The following is a 17,558-nucleotide window of genomic DNA, read 5'->3' as shown; positions in this document are numbered from 1 at the left end:
TTGGAAGCACTACTGTATGATACACAGAGACGAAACTACTAACAAACAAAGCTCTAAACTAAACTTCCCAGAGGAAGTGGCCAGAGGGAGAGCACAGCAGTAGGTCCACAGAAACATTTAGTAGAAAAAAAAGACAATTTTCTACAAATGAAAAAAAAAAAAACCCTTCTGTTTTTAATTGCGGGACAGTCTGATGTGCTTTTTCTGTCATTTTACAAATGTATTTCTTACAATTTCAGCCCAAAGAGTAATGTTGACAGCAATGTTTGTCTTATCACTGGAATAATTTAGACATACTGTTGAAGATGCCCTTCTGTTTTCTTATTAAAAATATCTGAGGGATTAAATGTGCATTTAAACTTCTTTACATTGGCATGAACAGCGAGTTTAAGAGGTGCAGCCCACTTGAGATCAAAGCTGGCCTGCGATGTAAAATGAATTTGACATTCCTGATGTAAACCATGCATTTTATTTATTTGAACACATTTTGCCCCTCCCTTCTGTCAAGGGAAAATTGTATTTAGTAGTCAGTATAATCTTTTAGTGATATAAGTTTGCATATGGTAGAATACTGCATGTAGTTATTTGTATTAGAAAATATTCAACCATGTATACTTAGAGGCATATAATCAATTGTGTAGTGACAGGATGTGTGATTTTTAGCAGGCTTGGTTCACCCCCACATCCTGGGAGCATGGGAGAGTTCGTACCTTGTCTTATTGTTTTACGGTAGGATTAACGTAGCTATGCTTGTTTTAGTCCAAGTGCCTTTTGGCTGGACTTTGAGACCAGCAGGTTTAGGGAAGATTTTATGGGGCCACACACACACACACACACACACACACACACACACACACACACACACACACACACACACACACACACACACACACACACACACGCACACACACACACACACACACACACACACACCCAATGAAGTATAAAATAAAGACCGGGGCAGTTTCTCAGGTGCGAGTCTCAGAGACGTTCTGTGTGTTTCTTTTCTCTGAGTCTTTACTGAAGAAGTGTTTTAGAATATATTCCTTAACACCTTCCTTCCCTCCCCATCTCCGGCTGCCTCCCTCTTCCTGCTCCACCACAATCACCCACACATGCAGGGCCTTGGGGTAAAGGTGTATCACCTTGGTGCAGGGGAGGCATCCCCCCCTCTGTCCCCTTCTGGCTTCTTGTGCCACAATTTTATCTAACAACTTAGACATTCACATTACTCACACTCTCATAACACATACATATAGGATCTTGGGGGTGGGCACGCTAGACGGACTCCAAAAGACCATCAGGGTGTGCACCTCACCCCTGGCGTCGTTGCCCACCTCTCAATTTTAAATACACGTAGAGAATTTAGGGCTATCAGGAGGGACTATGCGCTTACCTGCTGCTCTCTGGCAGGTAGCTCCATGCCCTCCTGGGTTTTAAATGCACCTTAGAACACACATGCATCAACACTACAATGAGCGGGCAGAGGGAGGTTTTGGAGTCTTCTCTCACCCCCGTTCTCTGCGACCTGCTGGAGCGGGGGGGGCAGGAGGAGGAGTTGGCCATCCGACTGGGGTCCGGAATGTGGGGCCTCCCTGCTGCTGCGGAGTCGGGGCGGTCTGCCTCTCCCCACCGCAGGGAAAAAGGGTAACACCACCTGGGTCTGGGTGCATTTTCCCCCTCCAGGGGCAAGGGTACCTAGACCCAGTTCTTAGAGTACGCTTGGGGAGTGTGATTGTGTATACAGCGTCTCTTTATGTCTGTCTCCACGTTGGTTGAGTGTGGAGTAAGTGCATATGAGAGCATGAGGGTGGGAATGGATGTTTGTATCTGTGTGTGCCTGTATGTCTGTGTCTATATGTCAGGTTGGGTATCAGACACCACCTCTCTGGGGACATCTCAGGCCCTCCAAGGTTTGGAGGCCTATCTCCACCCACCACCACTTCCCCTGCCAATGGTGGACTCCCTCAGACATCGGTGCGTTGGTGGTTGATGGGCGTCCAGGTACACACCGGCTCACTCCTTGGCGGCCGCTTATCGGGGCCTGGATCTTGGGGATCGCTCGGGCCACTTCGGAGGTGGGGTGCCCCCGGCCTCTCGGCCTGGGGCTCAGTCACTCAGGCACAGCTGGCTGCCGGCGGAGCTCACGGGCATGTCACTGCAACTCCCCCTGGCTTCTGCTCCGCGGCTGCTGAGTGACCCCTCATCTGGGACTCTCCTCAGCTCTTTCTGGGACAGTGGCGCGGCTGCCCCTCTGTTGGTCTTCCTTGGTCTCTTGCGTTCTGGGGGCCTCTGGATGTCTGGAGTCTTGATCTCCTCCATACCTGCTTCATGCCCTGTAGGACGGAGCTGTGCCCCCCCCCCCCCCCCCCCCCCCCCCCCACACACACACACACACACCCTCTAGCAGATCATTACATGAAGGAACCTTTTAAAAACAAACGCGTCCATGCTCACAGGTGTACACACGGGTGCACACGACACCCTTTTTGGCTCCTACCTCAAAGCACACTGTGTGCTGTCGATCTTATGTGCCGCACAATAATGTTTAATATTTAGTATTTACTGTTATATTCCCATATATCATTGTGATGTTGTTTATTGTATTGCTCTCGTTTTCTTCTGCTTGTTTTCTTTTTTCTTTCTCAACAGGTGATCCAGGTGATTGATATATGTATTCTTTTTTGGTTTTTTGGTTTTTTTTGTCTGCTTATTTAGTTGGTTTTTGGGTTTTTTTTGCCCTTTATCCCCGTCCCTCTTCTCCACTGTTTCCCCCCCTCTTCCTTTCTCCCTTTTCTTTTCCTCATTCAAGTCTGTCCCGTATCTAGCAAGTGAAAATAAAATAAAGAAATAAATAAATAAATAAAATAAACAATAAAAGATGAATCAAATGGACCATTACGGCAAGGCTGGGATAGTCAATTTGGTAAAGTAAATCTGTTGGGCATCTTTCTTTGCCTTTAGACAATAATTCTGATGGCAAAAGAACCAAACGGGACAGGCAGAAAGAAAAGAAAAAAAAAAAAGAACACACTTTGGCTAAAAAAGTGTTGACCGGCAGAATGTCTGGCAAAGAAGAAGAGCACACTGCCACCTGGTTTAGTGCAGCAGTGGCAGGTGTGGTGCAGAGACATAGGGAAACATAGGGCAGGGACTCCACCTTAAAAAATTATTTTGTTCGTGGAAGAATCATTCTTGAAATCACACACACGGTCTGTTGGCACTTATAGAGCTCCGGCAAAGGCTTAAAGTAATAATAATAAGTGGGAGCATGTGCATGAAAACTTATTAATCAATGCATTGAAAAAGTGGGCTGTCAGCTAAGGGCAGAAAACGTTGGCATCAGGCTGGATGTGACTCAGCAGGCCGAGTCACATGCCGCAGGGCGCAGTCAGTGTTCAAGGTTTGGGTCTGACTCACCGTCCAGTGTCACCACATCCTCCCAGTTGTTTAGTAACATCACAGAAACGAACACACACGATGCTTTGCAAAAGTTTAAGGCGCTCTGAGTTAAGTGTGAACCTCTTCTGTGGAAGCTGTCTCAGTGTCTCCTCATGAAATCTCACATTGACCTCACTGTGTTAGGACCCAAACTCTAAGAGTGGGACACCATAGGTCACAGGGCTTCTTGTTCTTCTTGTCATGCTGCAGGGTGAAATGGGAGCAACCGGATGCTTCCATGAAGGTTGTCAAAGCATCTTAACTGCCTAACTTGAGTGACAAGCGATCAAAGAATGCTTGGGAGCGGTAGGGACACCTCGACACACGTGTGTGACACAGTGTGCGATTGTGTAGGGATGTTTAGAGACGTTAAACACCCACATTTGCGAGGAAGGTTACAGGTGTGTTTAATAACTGAGGTATTGTTTTTTCCAATGCGAATGAGTCCAATTAGGTGACACATGCGGTTTGCTCCTTATAAAATCAAAGAAAAGCTTTGTGGAAGCTGCTGTGTTGAATGGTGCGAATCTATTGATCTCATTTTTTACGTATAGATTGGAATTAAATCACTTATAGACAGATTTATAAGAGATGGCACACAGAAGGATTTCCAAGGACCAACCCTGTTATGTTACTGCTTAGTTAATTTCATGTTTTAAATGTTAGTAAGTGCGCCGCCCTGCGGTCCCTTTAAGTCGATATTTTGTGACAGTAGAAGAAGAGTTAGACAGGAAGTTCATGTTTGCTTGCGATGCTGCTTCAAGATGGCTGCTCCACATTCGTGTCCTTCTTTGGGTGTTTGTTAAAGCATTGTCTGTAAGTACTCAATGGTAAAGCAACGAGGCATTCAAAGTGCTGTCTTTATGTGTGATGGACCACAGTTAGCAAGTTTTCTATGTGCTAGTCATATGTAAATGAGATCGCCAGTTCATATGCTAATTAACGGTGCTAATCGTCATGTTAGCTCTTCGAATGCATTGTTAGATCATTGGTACATGTTGTTGTTAACAGTACAGATTATTAATGTACATTTCCACATATGTTTTATTGTTACAGTTTCACAAAATGAAAGAACCAGTAAACTTCTCAAGATCTCATCTATTGTCTGGAGTTCCTGGGTTCATGTTTAGCTGTGTGGATAGCTAGTCAGACTTCTAGCGAGGCCATTTACAGTGAAAAGACAGCACCACAGCAAACATCATAGCTACAGAAGCCACCGCCTGGAGCTACAACCATCCTATAAGCTAAGTAAAGTATACGGGCGGACACAATCAAAATACAACAAATCCAAAATGTCTGAAAGTAAATCCTCCAAAGCCGAGACAGAGTCAGTCCGTTCCCACAAACCACCATCAAGAGCAGGTTCGTCAGCTAGCATTGAACTGCTCAGAGCAAGAGCAAAGGCTGAAGCTGCCCAAACAAGAGCCTCATATACAAAGAAGGAAATAGAAATTAAAGTCGAGCAAGCACGCTTACAAGCTACTCTTGACGCGCTGAGAGCGGAACAAGAGAAGGAAGCTGCCATAGCAGAAGCTAATTCTTTAGAAGCTGGTCTACTTGAATTAGGCTTCGAAACACGCAGTGTAGCTTATGGGCCACCCCTATCTGAGAGCAAAGAAAAACGCACTGCGCAGTATGTTTTGGAACAAACAGCTATCAATGCAGCAGAATCAACAGCCCCAGTAAAAACTGAATACAAAGACCCTACACCCGCCTTTCAAGAAATTGCTATAAAAGAAGGAAACAAAGCAAACTGTGCTGCTACTCATAACGAACTGTACAAGCCCCCATCCACCAACTACAAAGAGTTTACACCTCTTGTTCAGACACCATATAAATCCAGTTATACTCAGGGCAATGAACATGCCCCGAGCCAACACACTTACGACCTCGCCAAATATCTAGCCCGCAGCCAGCTCATTACTACAGGCCTTACCAGCTTTGATGACCAACCCATGAGTTACTGGGCATGGAAATCATCTTTCAAAACCGCAATAGCAGGGTTAGACCTTTCACCAGGAGAAGAGCTGGATTTGCTGGTGCGCTACCTTGGTAAAGATTCAGCTAAACAAGCCAAACAAATGAGAGCTGTCAATATCAGATGCCCTGAAGTTGGTTTAGCTATGGCTTGGGACAGACTTGAAGAAATATATGGCTCCCCAGAAGCTGTAGAGCAAGCTCTCTTTCAAAAGGTCGACAGCTTCCCTAAAATCACACTTAAAGAGCCTTATAGACTCCGTGATCTTGCCGACCTAATGTTAGAGCTAGAGACAGCCAAGTTGGACGGTTACTTACCTGGCTTGACCTACTTAGACACATCAAGAGGGATCCAAGCGATAGTCGAAAAATTGCCGTACAATCTACAAGAAAGGTGGATGAATATTGGTTCAAGGTACAAGCACGATTATGGCGTCAGCTTTCCCCCCTTTACTGTGTTTGTCAACTTCATTCGCACTGAAGCCAGAACACGAACTGACCCTAGCTTCAGCGTCCACAGCCCTAACCAACCCATAACATCAGAACGAAGACACATGCACGAAAGGTTCTCCAAAGGACCCATATCTGTTCACAAAACTCAAGTACAGGACAAGGCAGATGCAGAAAAGTCTAAGTATGCTGTGAATCCAAATAAACAGTGCCCAATTCACAGCAAGCCTCATCCTCTGAAAAGGTGCAGAGGGTTCAGAGAGAAACCCTTGGAAGAGCGCAAACAGATCCTCAAAAAATTAAACGTCTGCTTTCGCTGCTGCTCATCTACTGACCATTTAGCCAAGAACTGTGAATCAGAAACCACGTGCACTGAGTGTGACAGCAAAAATCACGTTTCTGCCCTCCACCCAGGTCCAGCACCATGGGAGTCTAAATCGCCCCCTTCCCCACAGCAAGGCGGGGAGAGAGACAAAGCAGACACCCAAGAAGTCACGTCTCGGTGTACTGAGGTGTGTGGGGAAGGAGTGAGCGCCAGAGAATGTTCAAAAATCACACTAGTGAATGTATACCCTGCTGGACACAGAGATCAAACAAAGAAAATGTATGCAATCTTGGACGATCAGAGCAATCGATCGCTGGCACGTTCCCAGTTCTTTGATGTTTTTCAGGTCCAAGGAGAGAGTCGCCCGTACATGTTAAAGACGTGTGCCGGACTCACAGGAGTATCAGGGAGAAGTGCTTCTGGCTTTATAGTAGAGTCAGTGAATGGAAAGGCAAGTCTTCCTCTGCCAACACTCCTCGAATGTAACGAAATTCCAGATAACCGCTCTGAGATACCAACTCCAGAAGCTGCCCAACACCACGCCCATCTACGACAGATTGCCAACTTGATCCCGCCATTAGACCCAAATGCTGACATACTACTACTGCTGGGACGAGACATGCTTCGAGTTCACAAAGTCCGGGAGCAGATAAACGGCCCAGACGACGCCCCATTTGCTCAGAGACTCGACATGGGTTGGGTCGTGGTAGGTGACATCTGTCTCGATGGAGTGCACAGACCCCCACACGTGAATAAGACTTTCATACTGGAGAATGGCCGTGCAAGCCATTTTCAGCCATGCAACGGTCAAATAACTGTTAAAGAGACATTTACCAAAGCTCCTGAGCGCAGTCACAGCCTCCCAAGCCTTCCTGTGTCAGGATGTAATGTGGACAGCATTGGTCAGCAGGTCTTCACACGAACAGCGGATGATCACAAACTTGCACCATCAGTTGAGGATATGCAGTTTCTCCAAATAATGGACTCAGAGTTCTATCAGGGCAGCGACAATAGCTGGGTTGGTCCTCTGCCTTTTCGATCGCCTCGACAACGGCTCCCGAACAACAGACAACTAGCCTACGATCGCCTTATGTCACTCCGGCGCACTCTTGAAAAACGACCTGAAATGAAAACACACTTTCTGGAGTTTATGGAGAACATGCTTACCAGAGGACATGCTGAAGTGGCACCAGCTCTCAGTCAGAACCAGGAATGCTGGTACCTCCCTTTGTTTGGGGTTTACCATCCAAAGAAACCCGCCAAAATTAGGGTCGTGTTCGACTCAAGCGCCCCACATGAAGGAGTCTCTCTCAACGACGTGTTGCTAACAGGCCCCGACCTCAACAACAGTCTTGTTGGGGTGCTCATAAGATTCAGAAAGGAGCAGGTGGCCATAACGGCGGACATTGAACATATGTTCCACTGTTTTGTTGTCAAAGAGAGCCACAGAGACTTTCTCCGCTTCTTGTGGTACAAAGATAACGACATGTCATCTGAAGTTATAGAGTATCGCATGCGAGTGCACATTTTTGGGAACAGTCCCTCCCCCTCTGTCGCCATATATGGGTTGAAGAAAGCAGCAGCGACTGGTGAGCTAGATTTTGGGATTGAGGTGCGGACATTCATTGAGCGAGATTTCTATGTCGATGACGCTCTCAAGTCATTTCCTACTGAAGAAAAGGCCATACAAGTTCTCCAACAAGCTCAACGGGCTCTTGCTTCTTCAAACCTCAGACTACACAAAGTAATCTCCAACCGCCCTACAGTCCTAGAAGCTTTCCCACCAGAGGACAGGGCAAAAAACATTGGAAACTTAGACCTGTGTGCTCAAGACTCGCCAGTGCAACGCAGTTTGGGGCTGCTGTGGAATGTTGACACAGACACCTTCACATTCAAAGTTGACAATGAGCAAAAGGCCTTCACACGTAGAGGTGTCCTCTCTACTGTCAACAGTCTCTACGACCCTCTGGGGTTTCTCGCTCCAATCACAATTCAAGGCAGACTGATTCTTAGAGAACTTACCAGCTTGACGGACGACTGGGATGCAGCACTCCCAGACAACATGAAGGCAGAGTGGAGCAATTGGAAGGACTCACTTCAAGATTTAGAAGATCTCCAAATACCACGCCCCTACACTTCTCTCTCTACATCTGGCGCCCAAACCAAAACACTTTGTGTATTCGCTGATGCATCCGTGAAAGCCATTGCAGCTGTCGCTTACATCAAACTGTCTACTTCGAACAAAACAGAAATCGGCTTTGTGTTTGGAAAAACAAAGCTAGCTCCTCAAGCCGGCCTCACAATTCCAAGACTAGAGTTATGTGCTGCAGTGCTTGCAGTTGAAGTTGCGGAGCTGATAGTAGCAGAAATAGACATCATGTTTGACGACATTGAGTACTACACTGACAGTAAAGTCGTGCTAGGCTACATCCACAATCAGTCACGAAGGTTTTATGTGTACGTGCATAACAGGGTCCAACGCATCCTCCAATCAACATGCTCCAACCAGTGGAGGCACGTTCCATCCGAACTCAACCCAGCAGATCATGGGTCCCGCTCCGTTGCAGCAGCGCAACTGAGCAGCACAACATGGTTTAAAGGGCCAGCCTTTCTCCTCAAACCGTCCGCACAGTCGCAATCTCCAGTCACGTTTGACCTTGTGGATCCCACTCTTGATACAGAAATACGTCCGCTGGTGACAACAAATCTGACACAAATCGCAAGGTCAACAGTAAGTTCATCCCATCTTGAGAGGTTTTCCAACTACAGTCCTCTCCTCAGAGCAGTTGCCCGCTTGACCCACATTGCTCGTTCCTTTGGTCGATCCAACCAAGCATCCAGCTGTCGTGGTTGGCATCTCTGTCAACCCACAGTGGAAGAATTGGAAAATGCGAAGGTCTGTATCATAAAGAGCGTTCAGAGTGAGTGCTACGAAAAGGAAATAAAGTGTATTCAGGAAGGGATCCCTATTCCCCCCTCAAGCAGTCTTTGGAAACTGCATCCTATTCTAGATAGCAATGGACTCTTAAGAGTTGGAGGCCGAATCATACAATCTGAACTGGGTATCGACACCACTCACCCTCTCATCATCCCTGCCCGACACCACTTGGGAACGCTCTTAATACGGCACTATCACGAGACTGTGAAACACCAAGGAAGACATTTCACGGAAGGTGCCATTAGAGCTGCAGGATTCTGGATGGTAGGAGCCAAAAGGGCTATCAGCACAGTGCTTTTTAAGTGTGTCACATGCAAGAAATTGAGAGGAAAAGCGGAATGTCAGCAAATGGGAAACTTACCATCTGAACGAATGCAAGTTGCACCCCCCTTCACATATGTGGGTGTAGACGTGTTCGGGCCATGGGACATTGTAACCCGGCGCACGAGAGGAGGACAAGCTAGCTCTAAAAGGTGGGCCGTGATGTTCTCATGTCTGTCAACAAGAGCAGTCCATATCGAGTTGATCGAATCAATGAGCACAGACAGCTTTATAAATGCTTTAAGGCGACTTTTTGCAATCAGAGGCCCAGCAAGACAACTAAGATCGGATTGCGGTACGAACTTTATCGGCGCCTCTCGGGAACTGAAAATGGACGGATCGAACATGTCAGTCAAGGATGTCGAAGGCTACTTAAGCAAACAAAACTGTTCATGGATCTTCAACCCACCTCATGCATCCCATATGGGCGGTGCCTGGGAGCGGATGATTGGGATTGCGAGGCGTATCCTCGACTCTATGTTACAGGACTGCAAAAGAACACTACTAACACATGAACTGTTTTCAACATTCATGGCAGAAGTCTGTGCCATCATGAATGCTCGCCCCCTGATTCCTGTGTCCACCGATCCTGAGTCACCCCTCATCCTCACGCCGTCGATGCTGCTCACGATGAAACCAGACTCAGCAGCGCCACCCCCTGGTGACTTTGGAAAGGGGATATTTCTGAAAGAACAATGGAGAAGAGTACAAGGTCTCGCTGACATGTTCTGGTCCAAATGGAGACGGGAATACCTTCATACTCTTCAGTTGCGACACAAATGGCAGGACAAGAAACAAAGTCTCAAGGAAGGAGACATCGTTCTGCTCAAAGACATTCAGGTGAAGAGGGGCGATTGGCCCATGTGTATCATAACCAAGACTTTCCCAGGGAACGATGGACTTGTCCGGAAAGTCGAAGTAACTACTTCGCACTCAGGCGATAAGAAGACTTTCTGTCGTCCTGTAACAGAAGTGGTTTTGCTGCTGTCCCCCGAAAAGTTTAGTGACTGACAGTTTAATGTGGGATTGTTATAATCCCAGGCGGGGAGTGTTATGTTACTGCTTAGTTAATTTCATGTTTTAAATGTTAGTAAGTGCGCCGCCCTGCGGTCCCTTTAAGTCGATATTTTGTGACAGTAGAAGAAGAGTTAGACAGGAAGTTCATGTTTGCTTGCGATGCTGCTTCAAGATGGCTGCTCCACATTCGTGTCCTTCTTTGGGTGTTTGTTAAAGCATTGTCTGTAAGTACTCAATGGTAAAGCAACGAGGCATTCAAAGTGCTGTCTTTATGTGTGATGGACCACAGTTAGCAAGTTTTCTATGTGCTAGTCATATGTAAATGAGATCGCCAGTTCATATGCTAATTAACGGTGCTAATCGTCATGTTAGCTCTTCGAATGCATTGTTAGATCATTGGTACATGTTGTTGTTAACAGTACAGATTATTAATGTACATTTCCACATATGTTTTATTGTTACAGTTTCACAAAATGAAAGAACCAGTAAACTTCTCAAGATCTCATCTATTGTCTGGAGTTCCTGGGTTCATGTTTAGCTGTGTGGATAGCTAGTCAGACTTCTAGCGAGGCCATTTACAAACCCGTTGACCCTGATTCAACACCAGAACCAACACATGAGCTTGTTAGATGAGCATTCCTGGAAGAAATAGTTACAGCAACACTAAAGTCTTAACACACACAAACCACAAAAAGGTACAAGTTCCTCAAGATGAATGTCCTCTTCGACGGCCTTTTCTTGCCTGCAGCTGAGGCGTTTCTATCACATTGTTTAACGTAAAGCAATTCTATAATAGATTTCTTTATTATCCATATTTTGCATTTTATGAACTGTTTTTTGGACAAATATACACAAAATGAACAACAAAATAAACATTTTTGTAGCCCTGCAAAAGTATCTCATGCTTTCTTTTTGCACCAGTGTGTACTGTAGGTCTGAAACATGTGTAAGAATAATGGTGACGGTGTAGGGTTACATTTATTTGCTCCAGTCACCTTAGGCACTGTGAACCACCAGTAACAACGGAGCAATTTATATTCCCTGTCTGGTTGGCGAGTGGTTATTAGAGGTTGATGGACAAGCCTCGGTTACACAGGTCTAGAAACCAGTCAGAGACTTTCCTGGCAACCACCAGTCACTAGGGAAGAACATGTATTCCCCAATCAATTGGAGAAGGCTTCGTTGGGATTGCTTTGGTTGCTAGCAGATTGCCACGGTTGTATTTGGTTGTAGTGACTTTACTGCAAATATTCACCAGCTGTAAAACATGCAACGCAAACTGGAAACAGGGATCATTAACCTTTAAAGTAAAAGCTGCACCTTTTCAAACATGTTGGCAGCAGCGCTGTGGCACAACTTTTTTCCTGTTTCTAGTTTGCGTCACACTTTTTTACCTTTCATTACCACTCTGCAAGTCGTTAGTAGACAACTTTGCGTCTTTCATGCAAACTATGACAATCTGCTAGCAACCACAGCAATCGCAGGGAAGTTTAAATGTGTCTCACTTTCTTTTAAGACTTGCTGTACACTGGCGGCAGTAATATTATTTTAGGTTTTTACTATCATATGAAAATATATATATGTAATGGTATCTGTTGCTTTAACAAACTATGATTTAGACAAACTACAATTCTATGATTGTACATTTGGTAAAATATTTATTTGATCCCCAGCTGAATTTTTAAGTTTGCTCACTTACAAAGAAATCAACAGTCTCTACATTTTCTGATAGTTTCATATTTCTGGGGAGAGAAAGAATATCAACCAAAAATAAAATAAAGAAAACACTCATTGTATAAACATTAAGAATTCATTTGCATGTCACTGAGTGAAATTAAGACTTGATCCTCAAATAACCTTTTTGGTTGGGGGTGGTAAGACGTTTCTTATAGTTGGTCAAGTTCGCACACATTTTTTTTACTTGGCTGCCACTTGACAACTTGAACTTTCATCTCGCTCCACAGTTGCAGATGCTGTTTCAGATTGAGGTCTGAAGACCAAAACCTTAATGTAATTTTTCTTTAGACACTCTTGTTGCCTTGGCAGTATCTTTTGGGTTTTGTCATGGTATCCATCTTCAGTGTTGAGGGACTTTACTTGGAGTAATACGCAGCCCTTTTGTTCTTCCAAACATGCCAGGTCAAGTTGCTGTCAGAGAGTTTGATTTTGCTTTCATCTCACCACAGTACTTTCTCCCAACCTTCTTTCATTCATATATATGTTTATTGGCAAACATAAGTCAGGCCTGTACACGTGCTGTCTTGAGCAGGGGATCCTTGGGAGCTTGCAAGATTTCTGTCCACTATGGCCCAGTATGTTACCAGTGGTGCTCTCGGTGACTATGGTCCCAACTGCCTTCAGATCATTAACAGGCTCCTCCTGTGCAGTTTTGAAAGGTTTGGGATCATCCACCACCTTTCTCATGGTCATTCTTATCTCATGAAAAAGATCTTGGATGAAGTTCGATTGAGAGTGCAATTGGTGGTCATTTTAGATTCATTCCATTTCCAAATAATCACACCAATCTTCTTGCTGATGGTCTTGTATTCTAGCCTTGAGTAGTTGTACAGTTTTATCCCTGATGTCCTTTGAAACTTTTTGGTCTTGCCGGTGGTGGAGGAGAGGTGGAATGGAAGAAACCGATTCTGTGGACAGATGTACTTTATGATTGATTGATTGATTGATTGATTGATTGATTGATTCTTCCTGGGTGAGGTGTTCCAGGCATATGCCACTGGGAGGAAGGCACATCTTTGTCTTGGATCTCCTCGCTGGAGAGATTATATCTCTTGGCTGGCCTGGAAACACCTTGGTGTTGGATGGATGGATGGAGATTGTAATCGTTGTGCCTCATGGGCAGACAGCCCCTCTGTGGGAGGCAAAATTCTGTCTGGGTTATAAGAGATCAAATACTTATTTCACTCATTCATATGAAAATCAGTTTAACTTTTGTGTAATGTTTTTTTTTCTTAATTTTTGGCTAAAATTGTGTCTCCCTCCATTAAAATTAAACAACAAATAAACAATAAATATAAGATACTGTAATTTTTTTTCTATAAGTGAGCAAACTTACAAATTCAGCAGGGGTTCAAATAGTTATTTCCTACACTGTGATTCATAACCTGTTCTGAATTTCCCATTAGTTAGATCCCTGATTATTAGGCCGTCTACTTAAGACTGAAAACAAAAGACTAAAGGCTAAAACCTTGATAGCCTTGTTTTCTTTATCAGCAGATCTAAACTTTCTGGTACTAGCAGATTTACATCTCAAACCCACTTTAGATTATTCTCACTTTAAATGACCAGTTTTGTGAGTAATACTATAATACTAGGTCATACAAATTTTAATCAGCTCTAACTGACAGAGTTTACTTCCCTTTGTTCCCTGCAGTCTTCAGTTATAAAACTGGAATTGCAAAATGGGCTGTTACCATTATCATTGTCATTATTATCATCTTTAACATTGTGCCTGGCTAAAAGAAAGGATCAAATTGGATGAACCCCTGCCCGGGCATTTCCTGCTCTCAGTTTATATAAAACAGGGCAATAAACACAAACACAAATTATATTGGAAACCCATTCTTTCTAAGGAATGTCACACTCTTTGGGGATTGGTCAATCGCTGGAATGTTGCTCATCTGGCCCATCGAAACATACACACTCTCATTCACGTACAATTACCTCACCCACTTGTCATAATTCAGACACACCCAGCACTCTCACCCATACCTGTACGACTGACGTTCCAAACGACTGTTTTGGGATGAGGATGGGATAAACAAACCCAAATAAATATATGTAATAGTTTTAATGAAAACTCTGATATTGCATTGCAACCCAGGATTTCCTTTATAGTGCAGATTTTCCTCAGATTCCTCTCAATCCCAGGTGTTATCAGTGTTCCCCTTATAATTCATTTTCCCATGCTTCAAAACTGAAACATTTCACCATGTTCTACCTTTACATTTTCTATATTTTCAGCCTGTTTCATTAAAATTTCCTTGACCTACTTGTAGCATTTAGAATATGTGCTTCATTAGTCTACAGCGATGAAAGGTCAGCGGGGTCGACCCTGTCGAAATGGGTTTCTGTGTTGGGAAACAAGCTGTAAATCTCACACCACAGACATGTAAGGTGCACTCAGGTATGTCACTGAACCCCCAGGTGTACTCTGCAACCCAGTGACGAACATAAAAATGTGGTTAAACTGCTCTAAGGTGCTTTGGAAAAAAAAAATCAAATCTTTAAGAACATCTTGTAAGCTGAAATGACGCCAACATGAAAAAAAAACAAGAAAAAGAAAAAGAGGCAGTTCTTACCGAGCCCCCCAGGGGACATGGGAGAAAAAAAAATTACGGAGGAAAAAAAAAATTAGGGAGGAAAAAAAAAAAATTAGGGAGAAAAAAAAAATTAAGACGGACTTTTGCGAGCGCTCGCAATACTTATTGCGAGCGCTCGCAATACTTTTGCGAGATCTCGCAAAAGTCCGTCTTAATTTGTTTTTTCCTCCCTAATTTTTTTTTTTCCTCCCTAATTTTTTTTTTTTCCTCCGTAATTTTTTTTTCTCCCATGTCCCCTGGGGGGCTCCGTAAGTTCTCAGGTTTTCACCCGCATTACACAAAAGGCCCGCAGGGGGAGAAAAAAGTACTACATTTGCTGTGAGTCACTGAAGTGAGGGCACTTTTTTATTTATTTTTATTGGCAAACCCAACACCCCATCATTCATCCCCTTATGTTGCCTGCTAAAAACAACAAGCAGCTGAGCTGGAGGGTTTGAGTTTTTCTTTAATCTTTTCAGGTTTTTATATTAAAAAAACAACAAAATTCCATTTTTATCTAAAGAGTAACACTTGTAACACTACACGTGTGCGAAGAGTTGGAAGATAATATCAAAGCAGATCATATTTGTATTTAATGTATTTATTTGAGACTGGTGTATTTGTTTTTAACTTTTAATTTAAAGAATATTTTTTGTTGTTTGAAATACCTGAATCTACTCAAATTAGTAAGCCAACAAGACCACAATCACACTGACATCACTACAAAACTTTCACCGAGCTCCGAGGCCTCCAGCCCAAGTGCATGGATAAAAGCAGGGTCTGAGGTGACTTAACTTCTACCACTCAATACCATTAAACATATTTGCAACAGTAACTAGACTGTATCCTCTTTGTTCCAGTGTCTCCCAGTCTCAAGCTTCATTTATACACCATATGATCTACTGTGACGTCACTATCAGTTTATCCCACAGCTTTTCAGTCGGGTTGAGGTCTGGGCTGACCAGGTAATTGCAACTTCTTGACACTTTTTTGTTTTTCAGCCATTCTGTTGTAGATTTGCTGCTGCGCTTGGGATCACTGACCTGTGGCATGAACCAGTTTCAGCCAACCTGTAGCTGTTGGACAGAAGGTCCCATATTTGACTCTAGAGTAAGTTGGCATACGGAGGAGTTTATGGTCGACTCAATGAGTGCAAGGTGCCCAGGTCCTGTAATCTTTAACCTCCACCACCGTGCCTCATAGTTTGTCATGTTCTTTTTAGAAAGCAGATGCTTTCTTCTGGGAACTCTTCCAAACAAGTCATACTTGTTCAGTTTTTTCAGTCTTTCTAAATGTACTGTCAGGAACATTTTTAACATGTCTGATAAGTAGCTCTAGGGCTTTTTCTCTGAGCAATGCACAGTCTGAAATTTTGGGGAACTTGCTGGGTTGCTTTCTCCTGTGAAGATTGTGATATCATGTTCCCATACACCTGAATCCTTCAAATCAAATCAAATCAAATCAAATCACTTTTATTGTCACATCACATGTGCAGGTACATTGGTACAGCACATGTGAGTGAAATTCTTGTGTGCGAGCTTCACAAGCAACAGAGTTGTGCAAAATACAATAATGTAAACAAGCAAAATACAAGAATGGCTACATCTGAAACTAATAAATATATGTACAATATATAATAGTATATGCATTTCTGGATGTGTATACTAAATATTTTTCTACGTGTGTGTGTGTGTGTGTGTGTGTGTGTGTGTGTGTACACATATTTTACAAATTAAATAGAGTAAACAATGAATAGAATATATAAAATAAATAAAATAAAATATACAGAGTGAGACATGTGCAAAACAGTGGCATTACTGTACAGTATGGAGTGCATAATGTTAAAGTTCCAGTAGTGAAGCTGAGGTGTCTATGACGTGTTCAGCAGTCTGATGGCCTGATGGAAAAAGCTGTCTCTCAGTCTGCTGGTACGGGACCAGATGCTGCGGAACCTCCTTCCTGATGGAAGTAGTCTGAACAGTTTATGGCTGGGGTGACTGGAGTCCTTGATGATCCTCCCCGCTTTCCTCAGGCACCGCTCCCTGTAGATGTCTTGGAGGGAGGGAAGCTCACCTCCAATTATCCGTTCAGAGCACCGCACTACTCGCTGGAGAGCTTTGCAGTTGTAGGCGGTGCTGTTGCCATACCAGGTGGTGATGCATCCAGTGAGGATGCTCTCAATGGCACAGTGATAGAAGGTCCTGAGGATGCGGGGGCTCATGCCGAATCTTTTCAGTCTCCTGAGAAAGAAGAGGCGCTGCTGCGCCTTCTTCACTGTTTTGTTTGTGTGTACTGACCACGTAAGATCCTCAGCCAGGTGTACGCCAAGGAACCGGAAGCTGCTCACTCTCTCCACAGCAGCGCCGTTGATGGTGATGGGGGTGTGTACTTCTCTGCACCTCCGGAAGTCCACTATCAACTCCTTTGTCTTTGCGATGTTGAGGGTGAGATGGTTGTCTTGACACCAGTGGGTCAGGGCACTGACCTCCTCCCTGTAAGCCGTCTCATCACTGTTGGTGATAAGACCCACCACTGTAGTGTCGTCCGCAAACTTCACAATGATGTTGGAGCTGTTAGTGGCCGTGCAGTCGTAGGTGTAGAGTGAGTACAGGAGAGGGCTCAGTACACACCCCTGTGGAGCACCAGTGTTCAGTGTGACGGGGGATGAGGTGATGCTGCCCAGTCTGACCACTTGGCGTCTGTCAGACAGGAAGCTAAGGATCCAGCTGCAGAGGGAGCTGCTCAGTCCTAGATCCTGCAGTTTCCTGTC

At 44.3% G+C, this 17,558-nt stretch overlaps 1 protein-coding gene and 1 long non-coding RNA gene across 2 annotated transcripts in view; both read left to right on the top strand.

The window, feature by feature from the left end:
- Positions 1–17,558, top strand: part of LOC308410825 — an 88,490-nt gene that overhangs the window by 46,085 nt on the left and 24,847 nt on the right. The window lies entirely within an intron of this gene.
- Positions 6,284–11,039, top strand: LOC308411420 (uncharacterized protein). Its single transcript, XM_080905294.1, has 2 exons — positions 6,284–10,693; positions 10,934–11,039. Exon 1 carries the CDS (start codon positions 6,471–6,473, stop codon positions 10,461–10,463), a length of 3,993 nt encoding a protein of 1,330 aa, XP_080761420.1. The 5' UTR covers positions 6,284–6,470; the 3' UTR covers positions 10,464–10,693; positions 10,934–11,039.

This window comes from Rhamphochromis sp. 'chilingali' (assembly GCF_963969265.1).
Source record: "Rhamphochromis sp. 'chilingali' genome assembly, chromosome: 15".
Lineage (NCBI taxonomy): Eukaryota > Metazoa > Chordata > Actinopteri > Cichliformes > Cichlidae > Rhamphochromis > Rhamphochromis sp. 'chilingali'.
Note: the sequence above shows the minus strand (reverse complement) of the source record. Positions and strands in the feature narration are given on the sequence as shown.